A 16,673-nucleotide genomic window follows, 5' to 3' on the forward strand; every position below is an offset into this window, starting at 1 on the left:
GGAGGAGGTGCTGCCACACTCCTGGGGCACGAACGGCGCTGACTTTCTCTCTGGGCTGCAGTGACACAGGGCACACGTCCTGCAAAGCTCACCCCAGGGACCAGGCACGGCTTCCCTGAACTGGATTGATCGGTTTTTGGGTGTGAGAGCAGCTCGCCTGCAGGGATGCTGCCTGCATGTCTAAGGTGCCACAGTCTGTCACCTTCAGGGCACTTTAAGATCCCCATCCCCATCCAGCCCCTTTTGCAGCATGAAGCAGCAGAGAGGAGGGAAAGCAGGAGGCTTTGCAGGGCACGGGGGCATCCCAGGGGAGCCTCAGAGGATGCCAGCAGTGCCTGTGGGTTGAGGTGTTAGGGCTGCAGAGCTGGCAAGAGAGGCAGGAAAAATACAGGAGGAGCGGGCAGGGCAGCGCTGGCAGCCGGCGCTGCGGGAGCGGCGTGCGCGGCTCTGCTGATGCAGCAGAAGGTGCCTTGGCGGGCGGCTGGGAGGGATTTAGGGAGGGGATGGATACAGGGAAGGGATGGATTCAGGGAGGGGATGGATTCAGGGAGGGGATGGATTCAGGCAGAGGATGGATTCAGGCAGAGGATGGATACAGCGAGGGGAGCAGAGCCGCAGGCGCTCGGTGGAGACAGGAGCAGGAGCGCAGCGTTTGCTGGAGCATCGCTAATTGTGAGGGTTCAGGCAGAGATGCGAGGGGCTGCAGGGACGCCCGTCACCCCTGCAGGGGTGTCTGCTGGCTGCTGGGGCCAGAGGCACAGGTGCAGGTGAGTTTGAGCATCCAGACACAGGACCCGCAGCAGTGGGGACCTGGAGCAGCAGCACCCCTACCCTGGTGCAGGGGAAGGTGTGGAGGAGCCCCTCCTGGGATGCTCAGGCTCCTGCCAAGTTTGCTCATATTCGGGATTCAAGTTGGGATTCATTTGGCTAAACTGCCACTGAGAATCTTCTCAGCAGAGCCTTAAATCCTTCTGGAGGCAGGAAAGTTGGGATACCTAGCCAGTAAATACGACAGAGCTCCTGCGGGCACCGGCACTAACGGGGTGCACGGGCAGGTGAGCATCCAGCTTTTTCCGTGCTGACACGGCCCTGCAGCCGCCTCTCCCCCCTGAGCATCCCCTCAGGGGTGCCAGCCTGGCATCCCGTGCCCGCTGCCCGGCACAGCCGTGCCCGCAGCCCCGGGGCTGGGAGCGGGACGCTGGCTGTCACCAGCGCCTGATGGAGCTGTCACACTTGGCAGCTCCGGCCACTCTCCTCGGCCGGCTGATCCCGTGAGACATCTGCCACTGCCCAGGCTCTGCTGTCCCCAGCCCGGGGCACGGAAGGGCACTGGCAGCAGCTGGCCCGGGGATTTCGGCAGGACACGGGTGTCCGGCGAGAGATCCGGGATTCCTGCGGCTCAGCGGAAACCTGTTCTGCTGAGCCCAGCACCAGGCTGCTGCGTCTGCTTTCAGGGAAGGCGAGCACCCTGTGCTCGGACACTGTCACCTCCCTGGGGGACAGGAAGGAGGGCTCAGGGGTGCTGCCAGCTGGCTCACAGCCTGCCGGGGGCACAGTGGCCGCCTGTGAACCCTCAGTTCTTCTCACCTTGCACTGGCGCAGCAGGAAGGGTTAAAACGCCGGGTGCTGCTGTCCGAGCAGGGCGCCTGCCTCCCTCCACGTGGGTGCGGACCAGGTAGGGCTGAGCAGAGCAGTCGGGCTGCAGTTCCCAGCTCAGCGCAGCAGGCGCAGCGCTGGCCCCGGCTGCCCTGGAGCATCCTGCCAGGGGCTGCCCCAAGAGGACAGTGCCAGCCTCCTCCCAAACCTCCCCGAGCCAAACGATGCTGTGCTCCCGGACCCCGAGCACATCCTGCCGATGGAGGGGGAGGAGGAGGTGGCAACGCTGGAACAGAGCCTCCCATCAGCACCTTTTATTTACTGCAAGGTCCTCTGGCTGTGACCTTTAAAAGACGAGGTGGGCTGGCATCCCGGCAGCTGGCAGCGGGCAGGAGGCACCGCAGGGATCAGGCTCTGCAGGGCTGGGACGCGCTCGCCGGGCTGGACGCTGAGCGAGAGGTCTCGGGCACAGACTGCGGGTGAGTACCTGGCTGCTTTTGTCATTCCAGCTCTCGGCTGCCTGCAGCTCTCCCTCGGAGCGGTGCTTTCCCCTCTCCCTGCGCTGCCGCTGCCCGCTCGCCCCCGCCCGCGGAGCTGCTGCCCTCCGGAGCGCACAGGCTCCTCACCCCCTTCCACGGGCCCTTGAAACACGCAGGGGAAGAGCGGCCGTGTCCCCAGCAGCCACTGCAGAGCATCTGCAAGAACCGCCGAGGCAGCCCTGCTGTACCCCAGGAGAAAGTTTGATCCCGACCCGGTACAGCCCGAGGCTACCTCTGCTGAACCCTCCCAATTCTGATCCCCCAGAGCTGCCCTTCACACCCCTCACTGCCCCGGACCTCACAGCCCCAGGTTCTTCCCTTTCCAGGTGCCCTCTCTTCCCAGCCCCGGCAGCAGGGCAGCACTGCAGGGACTGTGGCTCTGCACTCTCCCTGAGACACCCACAGCCCCCCGTGACTCTGCACAGGATCAGGCAGAGGTCCCTCCAACCTCCTACCACCTCTCTTGCTTTTTAACACCTGCAATCCCACCTGGCCCAAGGAAATGCTTGTGCTCTGTAACAAGGAATGTCCATGTTTCTGGAGAATCCGTGAAGCACCAGTGCTGGGGCTGTCACTGCCCTCATTCCCCTGCAGTGAGGAGAACTCACCCTTGTTGTGTCCCACGGGGTCTCCTCTGTGATCCCCCTGCTCTCCTCAAGTTTTTTGCCAGCAACACTCTAACAAGCATCCTGAAAGTGCCAAGGGATCCCCCACCCCCTTTACCTCCAGCTGCATTTGACCCCCCAAAGCTGGGTGGGGATAACCCCACCTTCTCCTCCGGGGAGCTGCTCCTCCCGCACGGCAAAGTTGTTCCCTGCCACGGGCCAGGGATCAATCAGCTACACCCCCAGCAGCAACCCAGAGCTGCAGGACTGTGTCAGCAGGACATGGAGGTGATTTGGGTGCCCTTCCTCCAGGAGGGACAGGTGCCACGGGGAGCTGGAAGTTTTCCGCAGCGCTGATCCCACTCTGATGTGTCCAGGGCACAGGCACAGGGACACTGGGAGAGCTCAGCCCACTGGCACTGCTGTTGGGCTGGGGAGGGGGCAAGGCAGGGCTGGAAGGTGCAAAGAGGGGGTGGCAGTGCCCTGGGGCAGCATGTGGCCAGACCCTGCTTGTGTGAGGAATTGGGATGCACCGGCGCTCGCAGCCCAGAGTGAAGGGCAGCCCGGTGGAGGGCGGCTGTCAGAGCTTCCCTCGTGTCTCCACGGTGGGTGAATTGATGGATGTGCCCATTAACTGTGCCCCAGTTGTGTCGTGCTGCTCTGGAGCACCCCCACGGCGTTGCTGGAGCGGGAGAACAGCCGGTTACGGGTGTCCATCACCCGGCATGTGTCCGGGCTCTGCTGGAGCCTGCTGAGCCTTACCTGCCATCAATCCCAGCTCTCTGAGAGGCACAGGTGGAGAGGCTGACAGGACACAGCTCCTGGAGGCCCCACACTGGGTGTGGAGCATCCCTGTGGGACGGTTGGGGCAGCACTGGTCACGCTCCCACCCCCAGCACTGCCCTGGCTGTGGCAGCTCCCAGGGACAGAGCTGTGAACACACGGGGTGCCCTGGGCTCCCCTGGCACCCAAAGCACCCCAGCAGGACCAAGCTCCACTCTGGAGCCTGCTCATCCCCCCAGGCAGAGCAATGAGGGGCCTGTCCTGCCCCTCCACGCTGCGGCACAAAAGCATCGAGGGCAAAGTCGGTGTTTTGTTGTTCTTTTGTTTGTTTGACTGTACAAAGAGCAATAAAAACATCCCACGCTCGGCAGAGTGCTCGGCACGAGAAGCCCGGGGGAAGGCGCGCAGCCAAGGCCACACCACGAGCCAGAGCAGCCCCTCCTGTGTGTACAGATCTGTATTTGTGGATTTTCGGCTCTCTGCTGTGTACAGCTATGTACAGACAGGTGCATTGGCAAGTTGCAATCCAAGGGTAGTGCACGAAAAGAAATGAAAGGCAGATGCAAGACTGGTCATGTGCAATGCTCGGAGGCCTCTGTGCCCCCAAGGTGCTGGCTCAGTCCCACCAGGAGCTGGGGACACCAGGCTCTGGCACTGTGCGGTGTGGGGACAGCCAGGGACAGCTGTCCCCTGTGGGGAGCCAGGGTGGGACACGGCACATTCCTGCTGCAGATGGGAGGGGAGCAGCGTGGGGCTCAGCGGGGTCCTGTGGGATGGACAGGGCACGTGGGGCTGGGGTGGAAAGCGATGGGGCAGAGCAGGGAGGGCACAGCTGTCCTGCCATCCCTGGGGCCTGATGGCATTGTCAGGATGGCTCCCACACAGGGACATGGCAAAGGTGTCCCTTCTCTGCACAGGGACACTGCAAAGGTGTTCCCTCTCCCCAGTTCATGGGTGACAGGACCTCCATCACCTGGCCCTGGGCAGTGTCCCCTGTGGCTCTGTGCACTGTCCCCCTCCTGGCAGCCACGGGAGAAAAAGAGCTCAGGTCTGGTGCCACAGGGGACACGGCCCTGAGTCATTCCCTGCCTGCACCCCTGGCTCACCTGCCAGGTGAGGCAGGTGGCACACGGGGCTGGGCAGGCTGGCAGTGCATTGCCATGGCAGTTACAGTGTGCAGTGCTCTGCAGGGAGGCTGGAGGAGGCAGTCTCAGCATCACAGGGCAGCTCCAGGCTGACAGAGCTGTCCTAACTCTGGGCCTGCTGTTGTGCCCAGTCCTTCCCAGCAAGTGCCCAAAAGCTCCTCTCCCTTTCAGCAGCTCTTTGCCCCAAGCACTCCCCAGCACCTCAGTTTGACACATCAGCAGGGCATCTTCCACCACCATCACCCTCCCCAGGAAGGAAACAAGCACAAAACAGTCAGCCCAGCACCTTGGGCTGAGATGCCCAGACCCAAAAACAGCCTGAGAGGCAGAAGGGTCCAACCCTTGCACACCAAGAGCCGTCAATGGTTCCAAAACACCACAAAGCTCCAAGACACTGGGTGGGCTCATGGCCTTGGCCATTGACCTCTGAGCAGCCTGGGACAGTCCCTGAGGAGCAGGAACTTGCAAGGAGGGGACTGGCAGCACAGGGGATCCCAGTGCCAGTAGCCCAGGCACAGCAGCAGCACGTCAGGATGAGCCGTGACCCCCAGGACACACTGCTGGCCCCTGCTCTCATTTTCTACTGGGACAGAGAGCAGACAATGGGGCACGGGGCTGCCCAGACCCCTCTGCCCCTCCTGGCACCCCCTGCTCCAGTCCCTCCATGGGTGGGGACTGCACAGGTCCCCCCTCACCCTCCCCAGCCTGTCCCCACACCTCCTCACAACTCTGGCACTCAGAGCAGGAGACAGGCTGGTCCCAGCTCAGCCCCCCTCCCCAGCCCTGCCCAGCACAGCCAGGCTCCGGGGACCTTCTCTCTGCGCCCTGCTCAGGCTGGGTTGGGTGCTTGCATGGAAGGAGGGATGCTCTGGGGAGACAGAAATCCTTGCTCTGGGAAGCACATCAAGAGGGTCACGCTGTACAGGGGACAGGAGGGAGGGGCGGGCAGGGGGCGTTACTTGGTGCCCTCCTCCGGGTTGCCTTCGCCGTCCGTCTTCCCTTCCTCCTCTGTCTTCTGGTCGTCCGTGTTGAGCCTCTGCTGCTTTTTCCGGCGCACGCATTTCACCACCATCAGCACCAGGATCACCACGGCCAGGAACCCGCCCACGGAGGCGCCCACGATCACGGCCACCGTCGAGTCGTGCTTGGGGGGCTCTGGGGACACAGGGCACGGGCTCAGTGTCCACTGGGAACAGTTGGGAGCAAGCCCTGCACCCGTGGGTGCCCCGCAGCGCAGGGGACCACTGACCTTTGGTGAGCACCTTCAGGCTGATCTTGCCGTGGCCCCGGTGCCGGTCGGGGGGGTTCAGCACATAGCAGTTGTAGGTGCCCTCGTCCTCCAGCTGCACGTTTTTGAGGGTGAAGGACACGTCGTACTTGGCGGGGTTGCCGGTGAACTCCACGCGGTTCCCGAATCGATCCAGCTGCTTGTTCATGATCTTGGTGCGGAACTGCAGGAACTGGGCAGCCGTGGGGACAGCAGGTGAGGCCGTGATTGCCATCCCACGGGCTCATTTCCCAGCCAGGCACCCCCTCCCTGCGCATGCTGCCCTGTAAGGAACCCCGAGCAGGATCCTTTGAGCTGGTCCAGGTCCCCCAGCTGATCCCCAGCGAGACTCACCAGCTCCTCCGAGCAGTTACTGCACTCCTGGTACGTCCAGTTGAGGGAAAACTGCTTGTTCTCCACCTTGTAGCAGGAGTTGAAGGTGCAGGAGAGCTTCACAGAGGAGCCATTCAAGGCATTGATGGTGGCAGGGGCCATGACCTCCATGCCCAGTCTCGGGGGTGCTGCCGAATGCAGAGGAATTTGGGGGTGTCACAGGCAGCCACCCTGGCAGCTGAGCCCATGTCCCCACGCTGCCCTGCCTGCACAGAGCTCTCCATAGGGCTGGCATCGCCTTCCAGGCACACCCACACACTCTGCATGCAGCCAGGACTGGAATTTCCCTGCCCAGCAGAAACAAGAGGAGCAGCCCCATCCCTGGCACTGTCCCTTGGCCGGGCAGGAAGCGCATTGTCCCTGCTCTGCCAGGGCTGGTGTCCCTCCTGTGCCATCCCCGGTGCTGCAGGCTGCAGGCTGCAGCCAGCCTGTGCCCCGAGGCTGTGCTGCTGCGGGATCGATGGCTGTGCGGGGCTGCAGCATCAGCACGCGGGGCCGGCGCCACACACACACAGATGAAGGCTGAGCTCATCACATTTCATCCCCAGCAGGACACAGCTACGGCAGCGAGGGCTGGGATGGCCCCAGGGGCTCCGGGGGGAATGCAGATGCTTTTTCCTGCCAGCAGTGCCCACGCAAGGAATTCCAGCTGGGAATGACCAGAGCAAGGTTCCAATGGCTGCTGGGGGAACAAGGGCAGTCCCTGCTCCCTGGCCGCGCTGAGAAAGAGAGGCATTACCTGCTGCAGCTCACAGGGCTCACCTGGGGAGTGGGCAGGGATGGGGTGTCTGTGCCCTGCTTCCTCCTCCACTCCCTCCCTGCAGCTCTCCTCAGCAGCACCTAAACCCAGCGCCTGCATCCAGCACTGTCCCCAGGCTGGGAGAGAGGAACAGGCTCCTGTGCAGCCAAGCTGGCTGCAAAGCCCTGAGAAGCACAGGGACACGGGGACAGAGAGCCCTGGGAGGAACCAGAGTGTCCTGGGGGCGTGACACCCTACAGGGCAGGTACAGTGACACTGCCACCAGGTGCTTTTATGATCACCTCACCTCTCCCCTTGGGCTGCTGCTCTTTGCTCTCAAACCTTCTTCCCGAGGCCAAGCTGGGTGCATGTCAGGGCTGCTCCGCTGGCCGCTGCGTCCGCCTGCAAGCAGGGCAGGAAAGGGGCCAGGCTCTGCAGCCAGGGACAAGAGCCTTTCCCAGGCTGCAGGTACAGCTGTGCTGAGCCCAGGTCCCACTGCCAGGTGTGAACCAGCAGTGCCCTGCAGCTCCCTGGGGGCAGAGGGGAGCTCTTGGTATGGCCAAGCTCTGGGGGCAGCTCCTTGCTGTGCTGGCAGCCATGGGGAACCATTTGCATCCAGACCCAGTGCAGGGAGGACTCCCACAGAGATGGGGGACACAGGGATGGGCACAGCTGGTGCATGGGGACGTGTTACAGAACCCAAGGCAGGAAGAAGTGTCCTGAGCCAGTGTCACAGCCTTGCTACCCTGTGGCAGCCAACACCTTTGATGCCTCCAAGAAAACCTTGCAGGGATGGGAGAGAATAGCCATGAATGGTTGGAGGGGATCCCTGCAGGGAATCATTGCCTGAGTGCCCCTCACACGGTGCCCTGTGTGCCTGCAGGTGGGTGACATGGCCTTGTCCTGTGTCCTCAGGGCTCCCCAGGGCTCTACATTGAGATGAAGCCACCAGCAGCAAACCCAAGCAGGGACACCACGGCCTAGGAGCTGCCATGTGTGGGGGTCCAAACTTTGCCAGTGGCCGAGCACTCAGCCCTGGGGGACAAAGGAGGAGGGGGGAGAAACCCCCAAAAGCCCAGGGAGCGTCCAGGCCGTGTCCTGCGGCGCTGCGCAGGCTCCCAAACGCTCCGTCACGCTGCACCCAGGCTGGGGGGGTACAATTACAGCAGCCTCTCCAGCAGCCCTGACAAGGGTTTGTACCCTCCTTTCCCAGGCTCTCTCCTCAGGGAAAAGCAGCCCATCAGGAGCTCCAGGACAGCACTTCAAAGGAGCGCTGCCATCCCGGCCGCGATCGATGCGGCCGCGGAGCTGCTGACACAGCAGCCGGGCAGTACACATGGAGCACGGCCCCCAAAACGGCCACCAGCCCGGGGACAGCCACGGGGACAGCCACAGCACCCCTGCCAGCACCCACAGGACAGCCACAAGCCAGCGCAGCCCACCTGCCAGCGCCCCAAAGGACAGCCACAAGCCAGCACAGCCCACCTGGCAGCACCGTCCCCACGCCAGCCCTGTCCCCAGCTGCCCGGCGTGCAAAGGGCTCTGTGCTCCACACCCAGCAGGATGCAGGGCGTTTTTAGCAGGAGATGCAGTGGTACCATGCCCCCCCATCCTGCCTGAAAGCAGGTCACCCTGGCTGGTGGCTCTCTGCAGAGCCAGACCCCCTCCGTCCCCATCCCCAGGGCTGGCACACGGGCAGGGGGCTCCTGGCCAGCGACACGGGTGTGTCCCCAGCTGGGCACATGCAAGGGGGGCTCAAGCCGACACTTACCCAGCGAGAGGAGCAAGGTGAGGCCAGTGAGGAACAAGGTGGGCTGCGGGAGCCAGGCTTCCGGGCTCATTTTGACGGACTTTTGTGTGTGGAGAGGACGTGGTGTTGGTGTGGGTTGTGGAGGTGGTGGAGGTGCTTTTTCGAACGCCCGGGTTATTTGCAGGTGACATAGAACATTAGAGCCGCTTTCTCCCCACAGCCCAATATGGCTGGAGCGGTGCTGGGGTGAAAAAAAGCAGTAAATGCTGTGGTTGGTGGATTGCAGCCGCCGGAGTGGGAGGGCGGAAAAATTTTCCCCTGAACTGCAGGCGACAGCTCCTGGCAGTGCTGGCTCCCTGCTCTGCGGCACACGGTGGGGTCTGCCGCCCCCACAGCCCCCAGGTTCGCTGGGGACATGCAGGGGTGTCCCCTGTGCCCTGCTGGAGGCTGGAGCCCAGCCCTGCTCACACCATACTCCTGTTCTGGAGAGACCAGAGGGGCCCAGGAGGGTTGGGAATGCCTTCCTAGAGCCAGGCAGAGAGCAGGGGGGCTGCTCCAGGCTGGGAGCAGCAGAGGGGTCCCAGCAGCCCAGGCAGAATGCCCCAGGTGGGCTGCTGCAGGTAAAGGTGCTCCTGGTCACCTGCCTGCTTCCAGACAGCTCCGTCATTCCAAACTGCTGGAGGCTCATTCCCCTTCTCCAGCAGCATCCTCTCCCAAGATCACACCTTTCCTCAGCCAGCCTTGGGATGGGGAGGCTCTGCCCAGCAGTTACAGGGCTGGAGAAAGTCTTTGGTCCCCTTTGAACCATCGGGCATGGAAGCCTTTGGGCCCTGGGCTCCACACCTGGATTCCAGCTGCAGAGAGGGGTGCAGCAAAGACAAGGCATGACCTGCTTGAGAGCAGAGAGGTAGTGGCAGAGCAGCTCAGGCCCCAGGACACGGGGTGGAGGCGTTTGCTGGGACAGCATCACTGGGCAGAGGTGAGGGATGCTGTGCCCCAGAGGCAGGGCACAGCTGGGTTCCTGTGCAGCAGAGCCCGGGGGAGGCAGCAGGGGCGCAGAGGGGCTCTTCTGCCTGGCCAGAGCCAGGAGGGGAGGCAGGACAGCCGGGAGAGAAGGCACAGGAGTGTTCCACCAACTCCGCTCAGCAGCACTCACCACACACACAGCACTTTCCCACCCACCCTGGGCAGGCAAAACCCGCTCTGCTCTGTTTCATCACGGCTGCCACGACCCTACAAAGGCCCTGTGCCACCCCCCGACCCCCCACACCCCGCTCCGGGGGCTGGTTCATCCTGAATCCCATCCCTGTGCTGCCTGCGGGAAAAGAGAGCAGGGTGTCAACGAGAACCAAGGAGCGCAGCGCGGCGCTGCAGTGCCGGCAGCGCTGGGAGGTGGAGGGTCCCGGCTCCCTGCGCACCTGCAGCTGTCAAACATCTATAGATAGAGCCTGGCAGCAGGGAGGGCACCCCGCACCCCGGGGCAGAGCGGGAGCAGCGCCAGCGCCCGCCCAGCGCTGCCAAAGGGGGTCCGGGAGGGGTGGCTGGGCTCCCCCGTCACCCATGGCCAGGGGACACAGAGCCCACAGGGGTCTCAGTCCCCACCCTGCTCCCCACAGTCCCCACCCTGCTCCCCCCATTCCCCACCCTGCTCCCCACAGTCCCCACCCTGCTGCCAAGGCACTCCCTGTTTGTCCCGTTTGGTTTTGGAGCCCTGGGGCTGGCGGGTGTCCCATGGGTTCAGGGGATCCCAGGCTGCGGGCCAGGGGGATTTTGGAACACTTGCACATCACATGCTTAGGCAGGAGGTGAAATGAAGATAGCACCAGGGAAGACTCCCTGAGTTTTATTATCTACAGAAAAATGCTGTGTTTGCTCTCGCTGCATCTCCTGTCCTGGGGATTCTTATCCTGGGCCAGGATCAAAGCTGGAATGTGAGGCTGTGCTCGCTCTCTCCAGAGTCCAGGGGGCAAGAGCCAGAGGGACAGATGTCCCCTGGTCCCCTGCAGACAGCTGGGGTGGGCTGTGCCCCAGCAGTGCCCTGGCACAAGGCTCACAGTGCTGTGTCACCAGCTCTCAGTCCTCAGAGGGACAAAGGTGTCTTGGACACAAGGGGCTGCCATGCCGTGGCACAGCTATTTCTGCTGCTCTGGAGGTGGGGGAAATGCCTCCTCTGGCCTGCTGTGGGGCTCCTGGCCCTGTCCATCCCCCTGTGTCCCCTCTGCCATCCATTCCGTCGGGATCGCCCTCTTGCCCAGCTCCACGTAGACGCCGTTGTCCCGGCAGTGAGATGGGTGCTGCAGGGAGCAAGGGACAAGGTGAGAGCCTCACCAGGGTACCAGGGTGTGTTTGAAGAGGGCAAGGGGCACGGGGGGCTGGGGTCTGGCACAGGGAGTGAGGTTCTGGTGAAGTGATGTGGGGGCCCCACCACTCCTGCTGCGGCTCCTCACCATGGTTATGTACGTCTCCTCAGCTCTCCTCTTCTTCTTTGCTTCCTGCTCAGCCTTGGGTACCTCGGCTCCAGGGATTGAGGAGTAAATTGCTTCCTGCGAGGGGCAGGTCAGGGTGTTTGGAACCCACACAGGGGCAGCCTGAGCCCAGTCACAGGGCCAGCCCCAAGAGCCGTGGCTGGAGCTGGCCAGCGAACGGCCCCTCGTGCCTGGGCAGGTGTGGGATCCCCTCCCTCAACACCCAACCCCAGTGACCCCTCCAGCCTCAGCTCTCACCTCTGCTTTGCTCTTGCTGCTGCTCTTCCCCATCCTCTCCAGGGCTGTGACGCTTGCAAACCTTGAGCGAAGGCAGCACAGCAGTGTCACCTCCGGGAGAAGCATCACCTGCTCCTCCTGTCCCCCCGTGCCTCTCCCGGGACACTGACACCCCTCTGCAATGCCTGGGCCAGGCTCTCCCCGCTGCTGACACAGCCCAGGAATTTTGGGAGCCGAGGGGACACCGGCCAGGGCAGGGTGACACTAGATGGCACCCCAACACCTGCGGAGCTGAACCCTCACACCTGAGCCCACCGGGGCAAAGCTGGGCCAGGCACAGCAGCGCAGGAGGGCGGCAGGGAGCTGCTCCCTCACCCCCATAAACCCAAAATCAGCGTCAGCACCTCTTCCTCACGCAGAGCCCGGCCAAGAACGCCACCACCACGGCCACGCAGCCACAGCCCACCACGGCCGGCCACAGCCCGGAGTCTCTCAGGGGCGCGGCATCCTCGGCACCCTCCGCTCCTCCTCCTCCTCCTGCTGGGGACACACCGAGCAGGGATGGCACCGCGGGGACCCGCAGAGCCGGGGGGAGGCAACGGGAGCAGGGCACGCACCTCGGGGTCCCGAGCTGACCAGCAGCTCGGTCTGGCTCTTGAAGATGCTGCTGTCCTCCAGCAGCCGCAGCTCGCACTCGTAGGTGCCGCTGTCGTTGAGCCGCAGGTCGTGCAGGCGGATGGAGCCGTCCCGGCGGGACACGTCCCCCTGCCACTGCACCCGGCTCCTGAAGCGGCCCACGGGGACCCCGTGGCTGCTGTAGTAATAAAACACCATCTCCTCCTGCCAGGGCACACACAGCATCAGCTGGAGGATGTCAGGTGCCTGCCCCTGCTCAAGAGCTCTCAGTTCACACCTTCTCCCTGTTCCGTGGGTTGTTCTGCTCGAACAGAGTCCAGAGCTCTCAGGGAGAGCCCCAGGATGCAGCACCCAGAGCAGCAGTGCTGCGGGTCCCCTGCACGGTGACCTTTGTCCTCTCATGGAAACTTCCTCTCCTCATGGCCTGGCCACAGGCGGATGGGCTTCCCCACAGCCTGTCCGGGGCTGCTTCCCCACATCCTCCCCATGGCTGCTTCCCCACAGCTGCCTTGCCCTCCCTCCCCTGCCACCAACCCCGTGTCCCCTCCCCTGCCACCCCTGTCCCGACCCACCTGAGTGCCAGCTCCTGCCTTGTGCAGCCAGTCCACCTTGAGCAGGGTCCCTCCCTTGCTGTCGGGGTCCAGGAAGAGGCAGCGCAGCAGCACGGAGTCACCAGTCCTAGCTCGGAGCTGGGGCTCCATGAACACCCCTGCAGCCCAGCTGCACCGCTCTGCCGGGGACAAGGAGAGCAGGATGAGCCCAGGGAGGACGGCCAGGGCCAGCCAGCCTGTCCCCATGGCTGTGTCCTCTCCAGGGAAGGCCGCTGACCGCTGCAGAGCCCTGCTGGTGGCGTGCCCGGGGTGTGGGGCAGCACATCCTCCCGCCGCCGCACCAAGGGCTGCTGCCCTGTGATCCAGCCGAAGGGGACTTGGGAAGCACAGCCCCTGCCCTCCACGCCTCGGAGCCAGAGCCTGCAGCTCCTGCAGGGCTGTGCCTGTGACTCACTGCCTGGGAGAACCTGTGCTGCTCTCATCTCTACCAGGCCAGGGGCAATTCGAGCGCTTCACACGAATTTCAGTTCCTCCCTCACTGCCCATTTGGCTTCCTTCCCCTTTGCTCATAGGCTCCAGACTTAGCTTGTACTTGTCTGGCCACATAACCACAGCTTGGAGTTTCTCGAGGAGCTGGACAGTGGGAAAAAAAGCAAACCAGGGGAAGATCAAAGAGTGCAGAGCTGGCAACCTGCACGAAGCAGCTGCAGAGCGTGCGGCGGAAAGGGGGTTCAAGGCCTTCTCCGAACTAAAGATTCTCTGAAGTGAGTGGGGCAGAAAACCTCACTGGGGCTCGTCAACCCCACCTGCCTCAGCCTGCAGTGGCACTGCAAGGGACCTGAGGCTCTGGCTGCTGTTTGCTGAGCTGATTCAGAGGGGAGCTGCTCAGACAGGTATGCTCGTCCTCGTGGCCGAGCCACTCTGCTCAGCCCGTCCACAACCACGCAGGGCTGGGCCCTGGCCGAGCACCAAGTGTTTGTTTGAAACCCTGTGAATAATGAATGCAAAGTGCTGCAGCTTCCCAAACAAGTTCTGTTGGTCTTGACCAGCTGAGGAGCTGGAAATGACAAATATTTGCCAGCGGAGAAGACCAAGGGAGCTGCCTGCCTCGAGCAGAGCCAAAATCAATACCTTGGAAACCTCTCCCTGTATTTAGACTTGGTGAAGCAGTTCTGCTTTGTTCAAAGCCTTGGAGCCTCAATACAGGACACATCCAGGGATGCCAGTGCAGCCTGTACATAGGGGAGAGGCAGCACACCAGGGCCAGAGGGACTGGCACCCAGGAGAGGAGCAGCTCCACGGGCTTCTCACAGGAGGAGAAACTGCTGGGTCTTAGAGCAAAGGCAGAGGGGAATAAAATTTAGAACTTACCCAGCCATGTCAGCAGGACCAGGCTCAGCAACATCTTCATCTCCATCTGAAAAGAACAGCAGAGGTGACACACGCTCCATCGTCCCCTGAGGCAGGACACCAAGGGCTGGCAGCCAGCTAAAGGTCAGAGGAACACTGAACCCCTTTTCATTTTCCCCTAAGGCACGAATCACCTTGATATCTGAGCCTGGAAAAGAAGAGTGAGCGTGGGGGAGAGGGTGAAGGCTGAACCCCTTGGTGTTTCCACCGAAGTCACCGTTTTTTCCGGTGGTTTGGGGGTCGAGCCTGCCTGAGATGTTTGCAGGTGTTGACTCTGCTCCCAAAGCAATCAGAAGGTTTTTAATAAAACAGAATCAGAGAAGTCTGGTGCTAAAGCACAGACCCTCTACTCCAGATTTAAACCTTTGCCCAGGGGTGCTGCACATGGTGAGAGGTTCTGCTGGAGTGATGCCATGTCTGGGCTCTGGATTCAGCTTGATCTGCTCCACATCTCTCAGAATAAAGATGACATCTCCTTTCTGCCTATGAAAGGATGGATATTTTCTGGGTAGAAAATCCTTCCATAGGTTTAAGGATAAACCAGGAATGTGCTAGACAGTGCTCAAAGGAATGCAGGAGTCAGTGCCCTGCTGCCCTGTCCCTGACCCAGGATTTTCACTCATTTTAGGGTAAATAGTTCCTGAGAGCAGCTCTCCTGCCCAGAGAACCCTCATGAGAAGCTGGAATGGAGGCTGCCATTGCCAGCACTTATTTTCCAACACTGCAGAAACAAAAGAGAAATAGAAAGGCAAGAGCTGAATCATCTCTGGCATTTTGGTGGCCTCTCTCTTTTCACTCCACTGTGCAAGTGAGAGGCTCAGACAGAGATTCCAGGCCCAGAATCAGCTGCTGGGGACCCTTGGATCAGTTTTAGGCCAAGAAAATCACTACAGCTTTTGTACCTTCATCACCCTGCCTTCCCACAAAAAAAAAAACATCCTGAGAAGTGGCTGCAAACCTTCTGGAATTCTCTGCCATCTGCCTGTCAAAGTAAGGCACAGAACCCCTCTGGGGTTGGGTTTTGTGTGGTTTGCTGTGCTCTGTGCAGCTCTGCTGTGACACACTTCTCTGCACAGCCTGACCTACAAACAGCTCCTGCTCAGCCCCAGGGCAGCACAGCTCAGGGCAGCAGGCACAGCACCCCTGCCAGAGGCACTGCCAAAACCTGCAGAGCTGCACCCTCCCAGGACCATGCAGCAGCCAAAATAGCAGCCAGCTCAAAATCCTGTCCTGTCTGAGTGCAGAAATCTGACATTTCTATGCCCAGAACCTCCAAAAGCTGCACTGCTGGGGCTCTGAGCGTTATTGGCCACCAGTCCTTGGATTTATTGCCCTGGTTTTGAGCAAGATTTCAGGTCCTGGCTGGGAACACATTTTTTGCAGGGTCTCTCCCTGTGGCACACAGCAGTGAGAGGGGGCTGGGAGGCACCAGCTGGAGCCAGCACCCACTCACCAGGCTGTTCTGCCAGTGCTGACACATCCAAATTGCCTTTCCCAAACTGACTGGGGGAAAAGGGGCACAGACACTGCATGGCCTTCACATTTCCCTGCTTTTTCATGTGAGCCACCAGCACTGCTGCTCTCCTGGCAAAAACAAAGGGAAAAACATCCAGAAACAAATATCACAGCAAAAAATACTCACCTAGTGTGGCTGGAGAAGTCAGCCTGTCTGCATGAAGGGCTCTTCAGGGACTGATTGGGGTCTGAATCCTTTGCTAAATCATCTCAAGGCTGCCTGTGCAGCTCTGGTTCCCTCTCTCAGTCTATCTCTGGTTATTTTCACACACCAGAGAAAGCGGAACATGAAATTTGGGTGCACAACAGGGAGAGGAAACCAGCTGCAGGAACATCTGCATGAGAGGGGTGAGGGGGCACCTCAGCAGACACCTCACAGGGATGAGCTGGGCTCTGGCCTGACCAGTCACAGTGCCCAGTCCAGGACACAGAGGCTCCAGGCACACACCCTGTGCTCCCTCCTGCCTTGGTTTAGGGGAGCAGAGCTGCTTAGAGAGCTCTCTGCTGCACCCCAGATCCTGTCCCAGTGAGGCAGCAGCAGCACTGAGTGACATGGCTGTGCCTTCCCCTGGTGCTGCCAGGGCTCCTGAACCTGCCTGGCACAGCGTGGGCAGCTGCCTCCTTCTGAAACACACTCCAGCCCCTGATCTTCCTCTGGTGCAACTCCCCTGGCCATGCTGAAAGGCAATTTTCACCCTTCCTCTTTCCTCGAAACACCAGAGCAGCTCCTGTTCTCATTCCAGCATCCCCCTGTTCTCCATCCCAGTATCTCACTGTTCTCCATCCCAGTATTTCACTGCTCTCCATCCCTGCATCCCCTTGTTCTCCATCCCAGTATCTCACTGTTCTCCACCCCTGCATCCCCCTGTTCTCCATCCCAGTATTTCACTGTTCTCCACCCCTGCATCCCCCTGTTCTCCATCCCAGTATCTCACTGTTCTCCATCCCAGTATCTCACTGTTCTCCATCCCTGCATCCCCCTGTTCTCCATCCCTGCCTCCCCCTGTTCTCCATCCAGCCTCAGTGGGTTTGGTGTGCACCA

General features: G+C 61.5%; 2 protein-coding genes across 8 annotated transcripts; both read right to left on the bottom strand.

Annotated features, from left to right (window-relative positions):
- Window positions 1-3,828: 3,828 nt before the first annotated feature.
- SCN2B (sodium voltage-gated channel beta subunit 2) lies at window positions 3,829-9,464 on the bottom strand. Of its 2 annotated transcripts, none has more exons than XM_079326912.1 (4): window positions 8,839-9,464; window positions 6,290-6,456; window positions 5,918-6,128; window positions 3,829-5,823 (listed from the first exon to the last, which is right to left on the bottom strand). In XM_079326912.1, exons 1-4 carry the CDS (start codon window positions 8,906-8,908, stop codon window positions 5,624-5,626), a joined length of 648 nt encoding a protein of 215 aa, XP_079183038.1. In that variant the 5' UTR covers window positions 8,909-9,464; the 3' UTR covers window positions 3,829-5,623. The 2 variants fall into 2 exon arrangements, with proteins under 2 accessions (XP_079183038.1, XP_079183039.1); XM_079326913.1 differs by lacking the exon at window positions 8,839-9,464 and adding an exon at window positions 7,375-8,286.
- A 1,159-nt stretch (window positions 9,465-10,623) lies between these two features.
- Window positions 10,624-14,315, bottom strand: LOC306812368 (uncharacterized protein). 6 transcript variants are annotated; one of them, XM_079326923.1, is made up of 7 exons: window positions 14,078-14,315; window positions 12,728-12,885; window positions 12,137-12,359; window positions 11,924-12,059; window positions 11,541-11,601; window positions 11,265-11,360; window positions 10,624-11,111 (listed from the first exon to the last, which is right to left on the bottom strand). In XM_079326923.1, the coding sequence occupies exons 1-7, from the start codon at window positions 14,121-14,123 to the stop codon at window positions 10,950-10,952; spliced, it is 882 nt and encodes a 293-aa protein (XP_079183049.1). In that variant the 5' UTR covers window positions 14,124-14,315; the 3' UTR covers window positions 10,624-10,949. The 6 variants fall into 6 exon arrangements, with proteins under 6 accessions (XP_079183049.1, XP_079183047.1, XP_079183046.1 ...); XM_079326921.1 differs by lacking the exon at window positions 14,078-14,315 and adding an exon at window positions 13,838-13,954 and having other exon boundaries at window positions 11,924-12,053; XM_079326920.1 differs by lacking the exon at window positions 14,078-14,315 and adding an exon at window positions 13,838-13,954 and having other exon boundaries at window positions 11,924-12,056.
- Between the last annotated feature and the right edge of the window lie 2,358 nt (window positions 14,316-16,673).

The sequence above is a fragment of the Erithacus rubecula genome (genome assembly GCF_903797595.1).
Source record: "Erithacus rubecula genome assembly, chromosome: 25".
Taxonomy (NCBI): Eukaryota; Metazoa; Chordata; class Aves; order Passeriformes; family Muscicapidae; genus Erithacus; species Erithacus rubecula.